General features: G+C 28.7%; 1 protein-coding gene across 1 annotated transcript; it reads right to left on the reverse strand.

Annotated features, from left to right (window-relative positions):
• Positions 1-9754: 9754 nt before the first annotated feature.
• LOC139898905 (uncharacterized) lies at positions 9755-11080 on the reverse strand. Its single transcript, XM_071881706.1, has 3 exons — positions 10796-11080; positions 10559-10714; positions 9755-10474 (listed from the first exon to the last, which is right to left on the reverse strand). Exons 1-3 carry the CDS (start codon positions 11078-11080, stop codon positions 9755-9757), a joined length of 1161 nt encoding a protein of 386 aa, XP_071737807.1.
• Between the last annotated feature and the right edge of the window lie 9798 nt (positions 11081-20878).

A 20878-nucleotide genomic window follows, 5' to 3' on the forward strand; every position in this document is an offset into this window, starting at 1 on the left:
ATTTTAAGGTTGTTTTTGATTATACATATAAAATGAAACATGTTTTAATTCGTATATAGAAACGTTTTGGATCGTTAATTTCAAAAAAACATTAAAACCGAAACGAATTTGATGATGAACATAAAGTTGAATTTTTTTGTAATTAAGTTTGACTTCGAAATTGATACATAATTTAAGGAATTAATGAATGAAAACTTACAGAAAGTTTAAATGGGTGATTCCTAAGAACTCTGCATTATTAGTTTTTGAAATATGAATTGATTTCGAGATATGGCATAATTGTGTATGGCGAGAGAAATATCCAACTGGGTTTTTGATTTCCTTTACTGTATAGTTAGCAATGATTTATAAAAGATGATTGTAGTAATCTAACATTTGAAGTAGCCAACATAATTTGCGCATGTTTGATTTGTAAAAGGGATGGTGTCAACTGCAGGTTCACGGGCAGAGAGAAAAGAAGGAAAAAGAGAGATGATAATGAAATAAAAAAAATCACGCGGTTTATATCATTATTTTTATATTATATCTGATATTGATGATGGAATATCTGAGGGTTTTGATCAATATCAGTAAATAAATCATTTGTTAAATACCAATAACTGTTCGATCAGAAATTTTTACTCATGAACAAATAAATAAAAAAAAAAATTGATTGATAATTAAATTTGATGTTATCTGATAATTCAATCGGGGTTGTTACAACTTTAAGGACAGAAAACGAATATTTAAATCAGTAGGATTGTGATGGAAACATAATACAAATTTATATGTTTTTATATATGTATATGTCAGTATTATATATCTAAATATCTTTTATATGTATTTATAAAATATATAATTGTATTTAAGAGTATAATATATTTGTATTTGTATTTATGTATATCTAATTATATCCATAACCGCTTAATAATTATTTAAAGGAACTTACTAATATTGATAGTACAAACATAAATACATAATATTAATATTAACAATAATAATGAAACTAATAATAATAACAATTTTTAGTCTAATAACTATAACTTGTAACTATATACATTAATATTATATTTTAGTAATTATGTAATATTTGATATCTATATAGTATACCTTATTTATATTTAATATTTATACATTTTAACAATATACATTATAGTAATTGTTATGTATAGAAATCATATTTATGTTTGAACTATTATATATAATTATGTTTTAAATGTTAAGTAGATGATTAATTATATTTATATTGAACAATTAACTACAAAGTATAACATTATACATTTAATATTTTGATAACGTTAGCAAAATATATTTGAACCATTTATATACAATATACTATCTATATTCCAAATAACCATCATTAGTTATTTAATGTTATCTTTCAAAATAACTAAATTACTTAATATTTCATTAATACTAATATAATTATTTATATATATACTTATTTATTTTTACATTCCTAGATACTATTAAAGATTCGTGAATCGTCAAGAGTAGTCAAAGGTCAAACAGTTTCATGTAAACAGTTCAAGAACTTAGAGATTCAACATTACAGGCTTTGCTTATCGTGTCAAATTTATATAAAGATTCAAGTTTAAATTTGGTCGGGAATTTCCCGGGTCACTACAGCAACTTCATTTATTTATATAGCGCTTTACTTTATCATATATTTATAATTCAGACTTGCCCTTTGTAACTTCTGCATTCGCTAATGTGCACATAACAAACGCGTACTTTATGCAAAACAATCTTTTAATCATTATGAATCTTCTAAGTCCGACAAATCGATCCTTAGGCAATTTTTAGCATTGCAAAGCATCTAAGTATTGGCAAGATCAAATACTTAGGAAATTTTATCCTTTCGCAATATTTACAATTTAACACAAGTGGGCAATTTCATCACTTTGACGTTTAACACATTATTTCATAATGCATACGTGCATTATTATACCATTTAAGCAGGCCATGTTTAGCGAAAATCTTGCCATTTTACTTAAAGTATCTGCAGATTCGTACTTATATACGCATAAACATTAAATAGTGTTATGATAGAATGAGTAATTGCATTTTGCAAAATAATCACTACGCGTGGTCACACGCAGTATTTTTGCTTTGTAAAGAGACAATTACTAACACTGAGATTAACTTTTCTTTATTCACTACGCTTTCGCGTTACATAGTTCAGAAAATAAAAGTAGCATAGCAAACATTGATCAAGTTTGACTATGCAGTCTATCACAACCTTCTTTACTTCAATTATTTGCATTATTCAGAGTGAATTGAATGCCCTTCAACACCCATGTTTTCACTTGCCATAATCATAGCACAAAACGGCTCTACTTTCGTAGAAGTTAGCATTCCAATTGTGATGACCCAGAAATTTTCGACCAAATTTAAACTTAAACTTTATATGGTTTCGACATGATAAGCAAAGTCTATTAAACCGAGTCTCAAAATGTTTGAACTATTTTATGAAATCATCTGACCTTTGACTATTCTCGATGATTCACGAACAACTATTTGTAAATAGATAAATATATATTTTAGAATATATATATATATATATATATATATATATATATATATTCAAAATATATATATATTCAAAATATAATTTAAAATATTATATTATTTAGTTATTAGAATTAGATTTATAAAATAAAATAATATAAGATATAATAAAAATTGTTATTAAAATAAATCTATATGTACAAATATATGTATAAGTACATTGAATATATATGGCTTCGGAGATAATTATTAAAAGATAATAACGCTCATTTGTCAGTCGATTGATATTAAACGAAGATAAAAACAAATACTTATAAATATGCAATATATAACTGTAAGTTATTACATAATATATTTACAAAATTCCTATACATAATTATTATAGGTATATTATAGTTATATATATATATATATATATATATATATATATATATATATATATATATATATATTTCAATCTATGTAAAATATTAGTATGTTAGTATTAATTTATTATATTAATGTTATAAGTATTATTATTATTATTAATATTGTTATAAGTAGTATATTACTATTAACAATATAATCAAAAACTATTATCATTAATAATGGTTATTATTATTAATGCAACTTATTAGTAATATTATTAATACTATTATTATTCATATTAATTGTATTATCTATATTTATATATTAAATAAAAAAAAAGATATAAACGCGTGATACCTATATCTGTTATCTAATCAATAATTTTTTTTTTACCTTTTCTTAATCATCAGTGAACCCTTGTCGATCACTTTCACCAAAATACAAGTTTTCAATCAAATCATAATACTGTATAAAAATCGATCACTTGTTTGATGTATAACTAACTCGACTAATTGAAGAAATCCAACAGAAGCAAAGAAACAAACCCATTTTTTTCTTTCTTTCCTCTTCGCGACATGTTTTAGATCAAAACTCAATTTCGAATCAATCACCAAAATCTATTAATGTAAAGTTATCAGGAATCATTTACTTAAGCTCTCCAATAAGTTTCAAGCTTTAATTCATTACATTGATTGTTAATTTGATGGTCAAAGTTTATAAACAAAAAGTCAAACCGATTGTTCTTCATCAAAATTCGAATTCGTGTTTATATTTCAAGTCCAATTGATGTTTCCAGTAGTTTATATATATGTTTAGCAAACTATTTTGTGTTAAAATCTTTAGCAATAACGAATTAAAAATCGAAAAGCATATATTTTTTTGTTGCTGTTCACGTCGCTGCACAGCAGCTATATTTTTTATTTTTTTATTCATTTAAATTCTGAATAATTGTCTTTGAACCTATTTTTAATCTTAACATTAATTAGTAAATTCAGTTTAGTCGAGTTTGATGTTCTGGTTCGATTTATTTTGGATGATGGAGAAGAAGAAGTTAGAACAGATAAATGAGGGTTAAATATATTTTGGGTGTGAAATAAATCAGAAAATCGACCTTGGTCGAATGGTTAGGAATGTTTGATGGGTACGAGAGGTCGTGGGTTCGAACCCGTGCAAGGGAATTTATTTTTTGGAGCTCATTATTGTGAGGTAGTCACTATATATATATTTTTTTCTTTTTTCCTTAAATATTATTACTCTTGTTATTATTATTAATATTAGTAACTCTTATTATTGTTAATTATTGTTATTACTAATATTAGTAATATGTTTAGTAGAATAATTAAAAGAATTATTATTATGATTATTATTAGTGTTATTATTATTAAAATGAGTAAAATTATTATTATTACCATTATTAAGACTAGTATTAACTTTAAGCATTGGTTATATTAATCTATTTTGTATGAATATAAGAATTTGTATTAAAGCCATTATTAATATATCATTATTAATAATATTACTATCATTATTACTATCATTATCATATTATTAGTATCATTATTATTAAAAATTATCATTATCAATTGTGTTATTAATAAGATTATTGTTATTATTAGTATTACCATTAGTATAAGTATCACCATTTAAAGATTATTTGTATTATCATTATGTATTATTATTAATGATAACAAATTATTATAAGAAGTACTATTAATATTATCATGAGAAACATTATTACTATATAATTAATCAAACTATTAATCTAACTAGTAATAGCAGCAAAAGTATCATTTTTATAAATAAAAATTATTATCAATATTATCATTATTATTATTAATATTATTGTTATTAGAATTATCATTAAGTTAACAAACAAAAGATATTTATAGAATAAATATATATACATATATATACATATATATTTAATACAAAACTTAACTATATAAATATGGTTATTTACTTAATATATATATATATATATATATATATATATATATATATATATATATATATATATATAATGACATATATAGATTACTAACATAAAAATTATATCACTAATAATAAATACATATATATTTGTTCGATTTCAAGTATGTATATTAATAAATATACAAATGATATAGGTTCGTGAATCCGAGGCCAACTCTGCATTGTTCAATATAGTCATATGTATTTTTACTACAAAATACATTAGGTGAGTTTCATTTGCTCCCTTTTTAAATGCTTTTGCAATATATATTTTTGGGACTGAGAATTCATGCGCTGCTTTTATAAATGTTTTACGAAATAGACACAAGTACTTAAAATTACATTCTATGGTTGGATTATTAACTAAATATCGCCCTTCAAGTCTGGTAACCTAAGAATTTAGGGAAATGGCCCCTGATTGACGCGAATCCTAAAGATAGATCTATGGACCTTGACAAGTCCCATTCGGGGTACAAATGCTTTAGTACTTTGAGATTATTATTATACAGATAAGAGGTTCTGTTTTGGGATATTCTATGCATTAAGTTAACGTCGGTTACCAGGTGTTCAATCCATATGAATGATATTTTTGTCTCTATGCATGGGACATATATTTATGAGAACTGGAAATCTTGTGGTTTATTAAAATGATGGAAGTGATTATTTATGTTAAACTAATGAACTCACCAACCTTTTGGTTGACACTTTAAAGCATGTTTATTCTCAGGTATGAAAGAAATCATCCGCTGTGCATTTGCTCATCTTAGAGATATTACTTGGAGTCATTCATGACATATTTCAAAAGACGTTGCATTCGAGTCATCGAGTTCATCAAGATTATTATTAAAGTCAATTATAGTTGGATATATTATGAAATGGTATGCATGCCGTCAACTTTCGATGTAATGAAAGTAGGTCTTTTAAAAACGAATGCAATGTTTGTAAAATGTATCATATAGAGGTCAAGTACCTCCTGATGTAACCAAATGTAATGTATTCGTCCAGATGGATTTGGACGGGTCCTTTTAGTTGGTATCAGAGCAGTGGTCTTAGCGAACCAGGTATGCATTAGTGTGTCTAACTGATAAGTCGTTAGGATACATTAGTGAGTCTGGACTTCGACCGTGTCTGCATGTCAAAAGTTTTGCTTATCATTTCTAGTCGGAAATCATCTGCTTATAATCCTTAGGAAATTACCTGCTTATCATTATTAGTCTAGACACGTCTTGCTACATTAATTGCATAGACAGTGTATAGATAAATTCATATCTTAGCGTATCTGTTATTGTTACCTTTGCTTGACAACTTCCGTAGATTCCTCCGTAACTTATGGGATTTTAGTATTATATATGCATATGTAAATTATGTATTGCAGGGTACTAATCTACATCCTATAATCTATTTCTTATCGAAAATCCTTCATCTGATCGTACGAGATGAATCCCTCAACCAGTTTGAGTCCCTTAGATTATGATAGCTATTCCGATAGTTATTCCAACACCTATTCCGATATGGATTTCCACTCGAACTCGGAAAGCAGTGTAACCGGAATGGAGCAACCAATCAGCCATCCCCAATTCATCTGATGTGTTTGTAGTCGACTTAATCAATGGAGACGCAAAGAAGGTGATTCCTTCCATCCCGCACATTCCCCTCTTGGCAAAGAACCTGAAGCAATTACCGGCGAACCTGTTCGAGACACCATTTTCTCTCTCATTTCTAGAGTATCTCATCACAATTATATTCTATCCACAATTCTAAACCTTATTCATCCACTCGTTCTGACTGACAATCATTCCGGAATAATAGAAGAAGTCAACGAGCTTCACGCTCGAGTAATCAATTTGGAGAATATGGTGCAAAACTTACCAGTTTCAGCAACATCACCGATATCAACAGTACCATCAGTAATAGCACCAGTATCATCAACAATCCATGCCTCAACATCTCATTATGTACCTCGAGCATAATCTTCGTTTTACACCTTGTTCTACATCGATTAATTTTCGTTCTACGAATCGTTCTATATCATTTATCTTCAAGGAACATGGCGATTATGTAATCTCTAATGTTTCAGAGATTATATATTCTTGTTCTAACGGTAAATCAAATGAGGTTAATATCACATTAACTCATTAAATCCATGATTATATCTGAAGAAAATATATATGTATATATTTTTTTTCATAAAGATTGTAATTAAAAATTCTTTCGTACAAACTGTTAATGGTGAAAATATTTTAACGGGTAGGTAATACCCGAGGAATATTTAGATTGCACATTAATCAGTTACACGGTACATTCTGCGAATCTGGTTCAACAGTCATTTACTATCCTACATACATTCACCGATATACAAATCTGTTCACCACAAAATAACCATTTTCATTCAATTTCATATTTGGATTTTAATTTCTCGAAATCCAACAAGTGGCATAATGAAGAAAACATTGGACAAAATAAAACTTGTTAGAAACAAACAATTTAACTATGAGAAGAATTTTGTTAAGAATTCACGCTAACTGTTCCTAGCTAACTGTTAATTCCGTATTACCTTTTATTTATCGCAATTTATTTATCGCAATTTAATTATCGCAATTTATTTATCGCATTTTATTTATCGCAATTTTATTTATCGTCATTTAATTTCTGTTATTTATTTTACGCACTTTAAATATCGGGACACGTATATAAGGTTTTGACATATCATATCGACGCATCTATATATATTATTTGGAATAACCATAGACACTCTATATGCAATAATGCTGGAGTTAGCTATACAGGGTTGAGATTAATTCTACAATAATATATATAGTTTGAGTTATGATCGAGTCTGAGACATGTACACGGGTCACGATACGTATTAACTAATTCAAATATTGTATATTAAACTATATATGAATTATTGAGTTAGTGAATGTGGACTGCAAACTGTGGACTACCAAGATTGGACAATTAAAATGAATTAAAATATTGATTATAACATATGAAACTAAACAATTACAATCTGCGTTCAAATTATTATTACTCTTGTTATTATTATTAATATTAGTAACTATTGTTATTGTTAATTATTGTTATTACTAATATTAGTAATATGTTTTGTAGAATAATTAAAAGAATTATTATTATGATTATTATTAGTGTTATTATTTTTAAAATGAGTAAAATTATTATTATTATCATTATTAAGACTAGTATTAACTTTAAGCATTGGTTGTATTAATATATTTCGTATGAATATAAGAATTTGTATTAAAGCCATTATTAATATATCATTATTAATAATATTACTATCATTATTACTATCATTATAATATTATTAGTATCATTATTATTAAAAATTATCATTATCAATTGTGTTATTAATAAGATTATTGTTATTATTAGTATTACCATTAGTATAAGTATCACCATTTAAAGATTATTATTATTATCATTATGTATTATTATTAATGATAACAAATTATTATAAGTAGTACTATTAATATTATCATGAAAAACATTATTACTATATAATTAATCAAACTATTAATCTAACTAGTAATAGCAGCAAAAGTAGCATTTTTATAAATAAAAATTATTATCAATATTATCATTATTATTATTATTATTAATATTATTGTTATTAGTATTATTATTAAGTTAACAAACAAAAGATATTTATAGAATAAATATAGATATATAAATATATATACATATATATTTAATATAAAACATAACTATATAAATATGGTTATTTACTTTATATATATATATATATATATATATATATATATATATATATATATATATATATATATATATATAAAATGACATATATAGATTATTAACATAAAAATTATATCACTAATAATAAATACATATATATTTGTTCGATTTCAATTATGTATATTAATAAATATACAAATGATATAGGTTCGTGAATCCTAGGCCAACTCTGCATTGTTCAATATATTCATATGTATTTTTACTACAAAATACATTAGGTGAGTTTCATTTGCTCCCTTTTTAAATGCTTTTGCAATATATATTTTTGGGACTGAGAATTCATGCGCTGCTTTTATAAATGTTTTACGAAATAGACACAAGTACTTAAAATTACATTCTATGGTTGGATTATTAACCGAATATCGCCTTCAAGTCTGGTAACCTAAGAATTTAGGGAAATGGCCCCTGATTAACGTGAATCCTAAAGATAGATCTATGGACCTTGACAAGTCCCATTCGGGGTACGAATGCTTTAGTACTTCGAGATTATTATTATACAGATGAGAGGTTCTGTTTGGGGATATTCTATGCATTAAGTTAACGTCGGTTACCAGGTGTTCAATCCATATGAATGATATTTTTGTCTCTATGCATGGGACATATATTTATGAGAACTGGAAATCTTGTGGTCTATTAAAATGATGGAAGTGATTATTTATGTTAAACTAATGAACTCACCAACCTTTTGGTTGACACTTTAAAGCATGTTTATTCTCAGGTATGAAAGAAATCATCCGCTGTGCATTTGCTCATCTTAGAGATATTACTTGGAGTCATTCATGACATATTTCAAAAGACGTTCCATTCGAGTCATCGAGTTCATCAAGATTATTATTAAAGTCAATTATAGTTGGATATATTATGAAATGGTATGCATGGCGTCAACTTTCGATGTAATGAAAGTAGGTCTTTTAAAAACGAATGCAATGTTTGTAAAATGTATCATATAGAGGTCAAGTACCTCGTGATGTAACCAAATGTAATGTATTCGTCCAGATGGATTAGGACGGGTCCCTTCACCAATTCCCTTATTAGCAGAAAACTTGACCATGCCATGTATAGTAGAAGGGATAGCGCCAAACATGCGCAAAGCAGATCGCCCAAGTATCATATTGAATCGTGACTGATTTCGCATTATGTATAGATTCAATAAAGCTTGGTGCCTCAGCAACTAATCACGGTCATCAACTAGCTCCATTTGCAATTCTAACTGGCCAACAGGCCAAGTTGACTCTCCTGAGAATCCAGCAAGTGAAATCGCAGTAGGTTTCATCAAAACTTGAATTTCTGCGGGCAGTTTACTAAAACATTGTTCGTACATGACATCTACACTGCTACCAGTGTCCACATGTACCTTCATTATCATAATACCAGTATTTGCAATGCGGCATGAAACCACCACTGGTTTGTCCACATCCGTGGTCAGACTTGCAGGAGGAAAAGTAATAGAGGGACATTTCCAACTGACAATTTGCTCAGATATTTGAATTACAGACATTTCACCTTGCACCTCTACCAGATTAATGACCTGGATTTCGCGCTGGTTTTCTTTCTTACTCACCATGTTTACACTCAAATTTTTCACTGCGGGAGCCTTTCGCTCAACCACATTTGGCGCATTTGAGGTATTGGCTTCTGTAGGCATTATAATCGCATTTTCAGTACTTGCAGCGTTCTGCGCGATTAAATGGTCCAGCTTACCTTGTTCGTATGCCTCCGCAATCAATTCCGCCAAATCTCTACAGCAGTTGGTGTCATGTCCATAATCATCATGAAAAACACAACACTTTGACCGATCACGCCTACTATTCTTTCCCAAAGGCTGCGAATCAGGAAAAGACTTAGCAACCCTTTCTTGTAACAAAATTTCTTTAGGGGTTTTTGTTAGCATCTGAATGATATTGAAAGATTCGTTGTTCCACTTTCGCGTAGAATAATGATCGCGACGACCATAACCATGGTTATCATGCTGAACCTGAAACCTTTCATTTCGCGAGTAACTACCGCCGTTATTTCTCCGCAGAAATCCAGAACCGCGATAACTATCCATGTTACCATCTCGAAAAGAATCATTGTCATCCCGCCAGCTTTTGTCTCTACCCCACCCACATGCAGGGGTTATAGTGCTATCCTATCCACCCCGGAGATAATCATATGTTTCTTGCTGAACCTTAGCAAAAGTCTGCGGGACATCTCTTCGCAATCTTCGCACAAGCGTTGGATGTCGCTGCGGATTAATAGCGTGCAAAAAACCTGAGATTTTTTTATCTTCATTCAAGCTTGGGATCTTTTGGCACTCATAAACGTACCGCGTGAGCAATGCACTTAAAGTTTCCTTGTTGCCTTGTTTAATATCATGACATTCTATATGCGTCTTTTTCTGCGGCAATAGATTCTGAAATTGTAACAAGAATTTTTCGCGAAGATCGACAAAGCCAATAATACTGCGAGCTTGTAGGCTATGAAACCACTCCCTTGCTGACCCTTTCAAAGCCATGGGGAAAACTCTACAAGCAACTGGCTCATCCTAGTTATAGGTGCTCACCACCCCTTCAAAGCGTTGCAGAAAATCTAAAGGATCGGTTAAACCTGAGTAAACCCCCAATGTTGCAGACACAATTGGCGGAGAAACAATTGGATAATCAGAAATATGCTGGACAAACTTGTCCGCAGCAATAGTGATTTCGGTTGCCTTTTTTGTGCGAGTATCTACATTCTCCGCACAAAACTTGGTTAACATATCTTGCAAGAAATTTGGCTGTTCGAACTTATGCTGCATTGACTTTGGCGCAATGCTTTTGAAAGCATCTGCCAAAAAATTTTGAGCATCCTCTCTGCGAATATCATCAGATGCTTCACCTTCATTCCCATGACGAGGGAAAGGTGTTGGTGGACGCCTTCGCTTAACATGTAGAATTTTTACAATTTCTTCCGCATTGTCCGAATCATCAGAAAATTCATTCTCTTCTCTTGGCGCTTTCGCAGTCTTTAAATTATAAACAGAATTTAAGATAACACGTTCATCCGCACCATCGCTATCACTATCGCAATGATCAATGACTAAGCGATCAACTTGTGATCCAGAATCATTCAACGGAAGTAAATAAGTTCACGGTACATGAGTTTCACGAAAATCTTTTCTAGCATGCTCAATAGCAATACCAAGTACTTTGTCTGCTTTTCCGGCTAATATCTTTAATCGCTTACCATCAGTGATGGTTTCTTCGCGATGTTGCTGCAAATTCCTCCATGCTACCATTTTTGCTACAGCAACTTCTGGCTGTGATTCATTAGCATTGTTTGCAGCAGATGTCTTAGCAGTCGGTTCTTGAACTGATTTACCCGCGTTTACATTAGCATTTGCTTGTATTAGAAATGATAAAACATTCTGCGAATCACTAGACAATGCATCAGCATTCGCATACACACCTATTTGCTTTGCATTTGTCATCATGACAATCAAGCAGATCAACTGATTACCCCATCAAAAAACACCTGCAAATCATCACAACAAAAAGGCTATTGAAATTAAATCGACAAATTAATTATTTGATAGCTCAAAACAAAAAATATCAAGTTTAAATCGCAAAATGCGTCCCACGGATGGCGCCAATTGATCAATCCTATATCAAGTTGTTGCTTAATTAAGGATTGAGTGCAATAATAAGATGAAGGATGAGATGTTTGATGATTATTTTGGGCCCCGATGATCGTCTTTCACTTTAGCAATTAAGTGATCAACCACCCCAACCTGGTCTTGATTGTTAATTAGCATAATTCACCTTAGCATAATGTAAAATCCCTTGGGCAAGATCACAAGTGGAAGTCACAAAGGCTTGGGCAAAATGGCAGAGAATCCACAACCACCCATAAATGAGAGGCCAAGCTCTCTATTTATAGTATTCGAAATATCTGCGGTCTGCGAGTTGCTTAAGTGTCCGCGGAAACTCAGCGGATTAAACTGCAGTCCTTTATTTGCGCGAAAATATAATTGCTGTACTTATTTTCAGCGAATATCTCATAACTTTGCATTATAGCTCACGCAATTCTGCTTTTAACTTTTAGAGAATAAAATATACATATACAATGCTATGTATATGATCATTATGATTTAAAAGTTACTATGTATGATAATGATTATGATTTAAGAATTAATATGAAGTTATAGTATGATATAAATTTCATTAAATCATAAGTATTGATAATAGATAATATCATGAATACGTATATAATTTAATTAAGTTTATGGATTATATATATAGGTACAACTCACCTTTTAAAACTTTATTATGATTAAGATAAGATTAAGATTATGATTATGATTATTATTATTATCATTGTTATTAATATTATTATTATTATTATTATTATTATTAAAACTATCATTATTATAAAAAAAATTATTATTATCATTATTATTAATTTTATCATTAATATTTTTATTATCATTATTATTATTTTTATGAAGATTAATATCATTTTTATGGATATTACTAATATTATTAATTTTATGAATATTATAATTATTATCATTATTATTATTATTATTTTTAACATTATTATTATTAATATCATTGTTATTATTACTAGTATCATTATTATTATTATAATAACTATATTATTATTATTATTATTATTACTACTATTAATATTATTATTATTACAATAAAATAAATATATAAAAATATATTTAACTAAATTATTAATAAAACCTATAAATTATTAAATATAACCATTACATCACAAGTAATAATATATAAGATTGTTCGATTACAATTATATGTGTTAATATATATTAATGATATAGGTTCGTGAATCCGAGGCCAACCCTGCAATTGTCCAGTTCCGTCGTATGCATATTTTTAGTACAAAATATTGTATAGTGAGTTTCATTTGCTCCCTATTTAAATGCTTTTGCAATATATATTTTTGAGACTGAGAATACATGCGCTGCATTTATAAATGTTTTACGAAATAGACACAAGTAATCGAAACTACATTCTATGATTGGATTATCGAATCGAATATGCCCCTTTTTAGCTTGGTAGCCTAAGAATTAGGGAACAGTACCCCTAATTAACGCGAATCCTAAAGATAGATCTATGGGCCTAACAAACCCCATCCGAGGTACGGATGCTTTAGTACTTTGATTTATTGTTATACAGACGAGAGGATTCTGTTTTGGGGATATTCTATATGCATCTTTTTAATGTCGGTTACCAGGTGTTCACCATATGAATGATTTCTATCTCTATGCAGATTGCGAAATGCCTGATATGAGATGTATATTTATGAAAAAATGAAATCTTGTGGTCTATTAAAATAATAGAAATGATTGTTTATGATAAACCTATGAACTCACCAACCTTTTGGTTGACACTTTTAAGCATGTTTATTCTCAGGTATGAAAGAAAACTTCCGCTGTGCATTTGCGCATTTTAGAGATATTACTTGGAGTCATTCATTATATATTTCAAAAGACGTTGCATTCGAGTCGTTAAGTTCATCAAGAATATTATTGTTTCATTTATAGTTAGATATATTATAAAATGGTATGCATGCCATCAACTTTCGATGTGATGAAAGTTTTTTTTTTAAAAACGAATGCAATGTTTGTAAAATGTATCATATAGAGGTCAGAACCTCGCAATGTAACCATATGTTATTGAATTCGTCCTTATGGATTAGGACGGGTCGCTTTATAATCGAGGCAGATCACCGTATTTAATTATAGAAATCTTAATTTCCTTATTCGCCGAAGAATCAAATCTTTTAGATTTTGAAGATTTTCTTTAAATCCCTTGAATTCTGGAATTTAACCCTGATTACGTCAAAAGCTAAGGCGAATCTTATTCTCCTCATTTTAATCTTTTGTGATAGCTTCACTCATACTCTTCGAATAAACGAATGGTTTTATCCATATTACTCTGTGGTAATAAAACTCTATCTATAAACTCATATTTGTCATGAAAATATTTTTATTGTCAGCCATGACCACCCTAATCAAATTTCGGGATGAAATTTCTTTAACGGGTAGGTACTGTGACGACCCGGAAATTTCCGACCAATTTTAAACTTAATCTTTACATGTTTCCGACACGATAAGCAAAGTCTGTTAAACCGAGTCTTAAAATTTTAGAACTGTATTCATGTTATTATTAACCTCTGACTATTCCCAATGATTCATAAATAATTGAGTGTAAATAAACATGTATACAAGTATGTATATGTATGTATGTATATATATATATATATATATATATATATATATATATATATATATATATATATATATATATATATATATATATATATATATATATATATATATATTAATATAAATAAAAGTATATATAATGATTTAAAATAATAAAAATACAATAGATCAGTAAGACTAAGTATGTAAAATAATATACAAGATAATAAATTGGTTATTTAAATAAAGCTATGTATGAATTTTATAAATAATTATTATGATATATATGTTATTGTATATAGATATAATTAATAATATGTAATATTAATATATTAAATTAAATTAAAAATTATAATATAAGTTGTTATATCATTATTACATTCATTATTATTTTTAATATTATTAGTATTATATTATTGTTAATATTTGTATTAGTATCTTGTTAATAACATTATCAATGTTATTATTAATATTACTAAAAACATTATCATTAATAATTACTATTATTAGTATTATTATTAAGTATCATGGATATTATCATTATTATGATTATGATTATGATTATTATTATTATTATTATTATTATTAGTATTATGAAAATAATATAAATTACTATTATTTTCATAAATATTAGTGTTAGTATCATTTTATAATTATTAGTACTATTTTTTATAAACAAAAGTGTTATCAATATTATGATTAATATGATTAGTATTGTTATTATTAAAAATTTTATCATTATCATTATTATTATTAATTATTATTATTGTTATTATTAATATTAACATATTAATATTATTATATTTAATATATTTAATAATTTATAATACTGAATATAAATATATAAAAATATGGAAACAAGATCAGAACGCGTTATTAATATCTGCTATTATTCGGTATTAATATTCGCCTGTGAACCTTTGTCGACTTCCAGCAATACTACAAGAACCAGATTAATCGATCTCTATTATTTACAACATTTATAAAATGATTAGCATCACTGCAAATCGAATAAAAGGAAAATTCAAATTTAATTGAAGAGCACAACTATTTTTTTTCTTCTTTCTCTGTACGCTTCAAAAAAATTTTCTTAATTCAAATTCGAATCAATTAGTAAAATCTATAAATGCTATTGTGTTAGGAATCATCTAGTTAATCTATCTGTAAGTTTTTTTTGTTTTCAATTTCATTGATTGATTTCGAATTCGTGAAGTCAAAGTTTTTGAAACAAAAGTCAAACAAAGTTCTTTGATTGAATTCGAGTTCTATGTTATGATTCAAGTCAAATTAATGATTTCAAAAGTTTCCATGAGTGATTTAAAATCTTTTTCGTGTAGAGTTCAGGACCTAAAACGAGCTAAATTTTTAAAAGTGATTTTTTTGTTCTTCTTTTTATTGGCGACGAAGAACATCATTTTTTTCTTTTTTTTTTTAGTCTATTAATTTATATTCACAATATTAAGTCATTTTCTATTCCAATGATAGAAAGAAAGAGTGATTATTTTGGTTAATTCGATTTTGGATTGGATTGGATTGAGAAGAAGGTGAAGAACATAGGAAAACAGAAAGAATGGGATTTATATAATTAAAACGGATATTAAATCAGATCCCCCTTTGTTGGAAGCATGGTTATGGGTGTTAGTAGGTGAGCGAGAGGTCTTGGGTTCGAGTCTCGTCTGGAGCATTTCTTTTTGGAAAAACAATTTAGAAGGGTATACACTTTTGTTTTCATTTCCATCATCATCATTATTATTATTATTATTATTATTATTATTATTATTATTATTATTATTATTATTATTATTATTATTATTATCATTGTTATTATTATCATTATTAGTTAGAATTATTATTATTTTGATAATTTGTTATCACCCATAATATTTAGAAGTATCATTATCAATAATCAAATTAAGAATATTATCATTATCGTTATTATTAGTATATGTATTATAAATACAGTTAGGATTATTATTATTATTATTATTGTTACTAATATTATTATTCTTACTAGTAATATCATTAAGTAGTATTATTATTAATATTATCATTAGTAAAAAGATTGTTATTTTTATTGTTATTATTACTATTATTATTATTATTAATTATTATTATTGTTATTGTTGTTATTGTTATTATTTATTATTATTATTATTAACATAAATTATGATGTTATCATTATTACAAGTATTAACATTTAAAAACTATTAGTAGTATCATTACTAATTATATTATTATTAGTATTATTATTATCGTATTATTATTGCTAGTATTATTATTACGTTTCCAAGAAGATTAAACATGTTAATAATGCAAATGCATAATAAAAGATGCTATGATATAAATTATGAAATTGGATATGATTATATGAGTACATGTTAAAATTATAATTATAACTACCAACTAATGTTATAAGAAACTATAGTCATTAGTTTATAAATTAAACCCGAAGATTATGATTATTATGACTATGAATATAAAAGTTTTAATAATACAGTTAAGATTACAAATGTAGAAATTTTGGATATAATGAAAATGATTAAAATTTTATTTAAAAGAATTATTAAAACTATTATAATTATTGTTATCATAGTTATTAGAATACAACTCGGTACCATTATCATTATTAATATCATTATTTTTATTAATATTATTATTATTATTATTATCACTTTTATCATTATTATTATATAGTATCATTATTATTACTAATACTAGTATTATTATAATTATAAATTTCACAAACAAATGATTTTTCATATAAAAATATATTTAATATATAACTTAACTATATTAATATTTTTACGTATATAACAGATTCATTTAATTAAGTAATGAAATATATAAGTTAATTATATAAAAACTATATCATTAATAATAATATGTATAATTGTTCGATTACAAGTATATGTTTTGATATATAAATGAATGATATAAGTTCGTGAATCCGAGGCCAACCCTACACTTGTTCAATGTCGTCACATGTATTTTTACTACAAAATACAGTATTGTGAGTTTCATTTGCTCCATTTTTAAATGCTTTTGCAATATATATTTTTGAGACTGAGAATACATGCGCTGCTTTTATAAATGTTTTACAAAATAGACACAAGTAATCGAAACTACATTCTATGGTTGGATTATCGAATCGAATATCACCCCTTTTAGCTTGGTAGCCCATGAATTAGGGAACAGACACCCTAATTGACGCGAATCCTAAAGGTAGATCTACGGGCACTAACTCCCCCATACTGGAAAATGGTATGCTTTAGTACTTCGAGTTTATATTATACAGATGGATTTCTGTTTTGGGGATATTTTATATGCATAATGTTAATGTCGGTTACCAGGTGTTCAATCCATATGAATGATTTTTAAACACTAGCGAGTGTATGATTATTGAATAAAGGAAATCTTGTGGTCTATTAAAATTATGGAAATGATCGATTATGATAAACTAATGAACTCACCAACCTTTTGGTTGACACTTTAAAGCATGTTTATTCTCAGGATTGAAAGAAATCTTCCGCTGTACATTTGCTCAATTGAAAGATATTACTTGGAGTCATTCATGGCATATTTGAAAAGACGTTGCATTCAAGTCGATGAGTTCAGTAAAGATTATGATTAAGTAAATGGCAGATTAGATCTTTTATAGTTGGATATTATGAAGTGGTATGCATGCCTGTCAACTTTTGATGTAATGAAAGTTAGTCTTTTAAAACGAATGCGGTGTTTGTAAAATGTATCATATAGAGGTCAAATACCTCGCAATGTAATCATATGTTATTATATTCGTTCTTATGGATTAGGACGGGTCTTTACATCTAAACTACTCCGAACTGCACGAAACTGAAATTGCCAATGGAATAGGATGAGTTTTGCTCGTTAGTCTATTTCGGAGTGAAAACGCAAAGATCGGACAAAACGGGAGCTTTCGCAACTTGTTATAGTTTTGCAACATGTGTTACGATGCTTATTTCTAACTTTTACGCCTCTAAACTACTCCGAACGACGTGAAACTGAAATTTCCAATGGAATAGGATGAGTTTTGCTCGTTAGTATGTTTCGGAGTGAAAGCGCGAAGATCGGACAAAACGGGAGCTTTCGCAACTTGTTATAGTTTTGCAACATGTGTTACGATGCTTATTTCTAACCTTTATGCCTCTAAATGACTCCGAATGGCGTGAAACTAAAATTGCCAATGGAATAGGATGAGTTTTGCTCGTTGGTCAGTTTCAAAGTGAAAACGCGAAGATCGGACAAAATGGGAACTTTCGTAACATGTTACAGTTTCGCAACATGTGTTACGATGCTTATTTCTAACTTTTACACCTCTAAACTACTTCGAACGGTATGAAACTGAAATTGCCAATGCAATAGGATGAGTTTTGCTCGTTATTCTATTTCGAAGTGAAAACGCAAAGATCGGAGAAGACGGGAGCTTTCGCAAGTTGTTATAGTTTTGCAACATGTGTTACGATGCTTATTTCTAACTTTTACGCCTCTAAACGACTTCGAACGGCGTGAAACTGAAATTTCTAATGCAATAGGATGAGTTTTGCTCGTTAGTCTATTTCGAAGTGAAAACGCAAAGATCAGACAAAAAGGGAGCTTTCGCAACTTCTTATAGTTTTGCAACATGTGTTATGATGCTTATTTCTAACTTTTACGCCTCCAAACTACTCCGAACGGCGTGAAACTGAAATTGCAAATGGAATAGGATGAGTTTTGCTCGTTAGTCTGTTTCGGAGTGAAAACGGGAAGATCGGACAAAACGGGAGCTTTCGCAACTTGTTATAGTTTTGCAACATGTGTTACGATGCTTATTTCTACCTTTTACGCCTCTAAACTACTCCGAACGGTGTGAAACTGAAATCGCCAATGGAATAGGCTGAGTTTTGCTCGTTAGTCTGTTTTGGAGTGAAAACGCGAAGATCGGACAAAACGGGAGCTTTCGCAACTTGTTATAGTTTTGCAACATGTGTTACGATGCTTATTTCAAACTTTTACGCCTCTAAACTACTCCGAACGGCGTGAAACTGATATTGCCAATGGAATAGGATGAATTTTGCTTGTTAGTCTATTTCGGGGTGAAAACGCGAAGATCGGACAAAATGGGAGCTTTCGCAACTAGTTATAGTTTTGCAACATGTGTTACGATGCTTATTTCTAAGTTTTACGCGTCTAAACTACTCCGAACGGCATGCAACTGAAATTACCAATGGAATAGGAAGAGTTTTGCTCGTTAGTCTATTTCGGAGTGAAAACACGAAGATCGGACAAAACGGGAGAATTCGCAACTTGTTATAGTTTTGCAACATGTGTTACGATGCTTATTTCTAACTTTTAGGCCTCTAAACGACTCCGAACAGCGTGAAACTCAAATTTCCAATGGAATAAGATGAGTTTTGCTCGTTGGTATGTTTCGAAGTGAAAACACGAAGATCGGACAAAACGGGAGCTTTCGCAACTTGTTATAGTTTTGCAACATGTGTTACGATGCTTATTTCTAACTTTTACGCCTCTAAACTACTCCGAACGGCGTGAAACTGAAATTTCCAATGGAATAGGATGAGTTTTGCTCGTTAGTCTGTTTCGGAGTGAAAATGCAAAGATCGGACAAAACGGGAGCTTTCGCAACTTGTTATAGTTTTGCAACACGTGTTACGATGCTTATTTCTAACTTTTACGCCTCTAAACTACACCGAACGGCGTGAAACCAAAATTGCCAATGGAAAAGGATGAGTTTTGCTCGTTAGTCTGTTTCGAAGTGAAAACGCGAAGATCGGACAAAACGGGAGCTTTCGCAACTTGTTATAGTTTTGCAACATGTGTTACGATGCTTATTTCTAACTTTTACGCCTCTAAACGACTCCGAACGGCGTGAAACTGAAATTGCCAATGGAATAGGATGAGTTTTGCTCGTTGGTCTGTTTTGAAGTGAAAACGCGAAGATCGGACAAAACGGGAGCTTTCGCAACTTGTTATAGTTTTGCAACATGTGTTACGATGCTTATTTCTAACTTTTATGCCTCTACACTACTTCTAACGGCGTGAAACTGAAATTGCCAATGGAATAGGATGATTTTTGCTCGT

The sequence above is a fragment of the Rutidosis leptorrhynchoides genome, chromosome 1 (genome assembly GCF_046630445.1).
Source record: "Rutidosis leptorrhynchoides isolate AG116_Rl617_1_P2 chromosome 1, CSIRO_AGI_Rlap_v1, whole genome shotgun sequence".
NCBI classification, from domain to species: domain Eukaryota; kingdom Viridiplantae; phylum Streptophyta; class Magnoliopsida; order Asterales; family Asteraceae; genus Rutidosis; species Rutidosis leptorrhynchoides.

Excerpts from the sequence above, each read along its gene's own strand:
- LOC139898905 (XM_071881706.1), bottom strand. The coding sequence starts at position 11,080 with ATGGCTTTGAAAGGGTCAGCAAGGGAGTGGTTTCATAGCCTACAAGCT. Across the intron at positions 10,715-10,795 it reads CGCAGCGACATCCAACGCTT|GATAGCACTATAACCCCTGC; the intron begins GTGCGAAGATTG and ends CGGGGTGGATAG. Across the intron at positions 10,475-10,558 it reads CGCGAAATGAAAGGTTTCAG|ATGCTAACAAAAACCCCTAA; the intron begins GTTCAGCATGAT and ends AATATCATTCAG.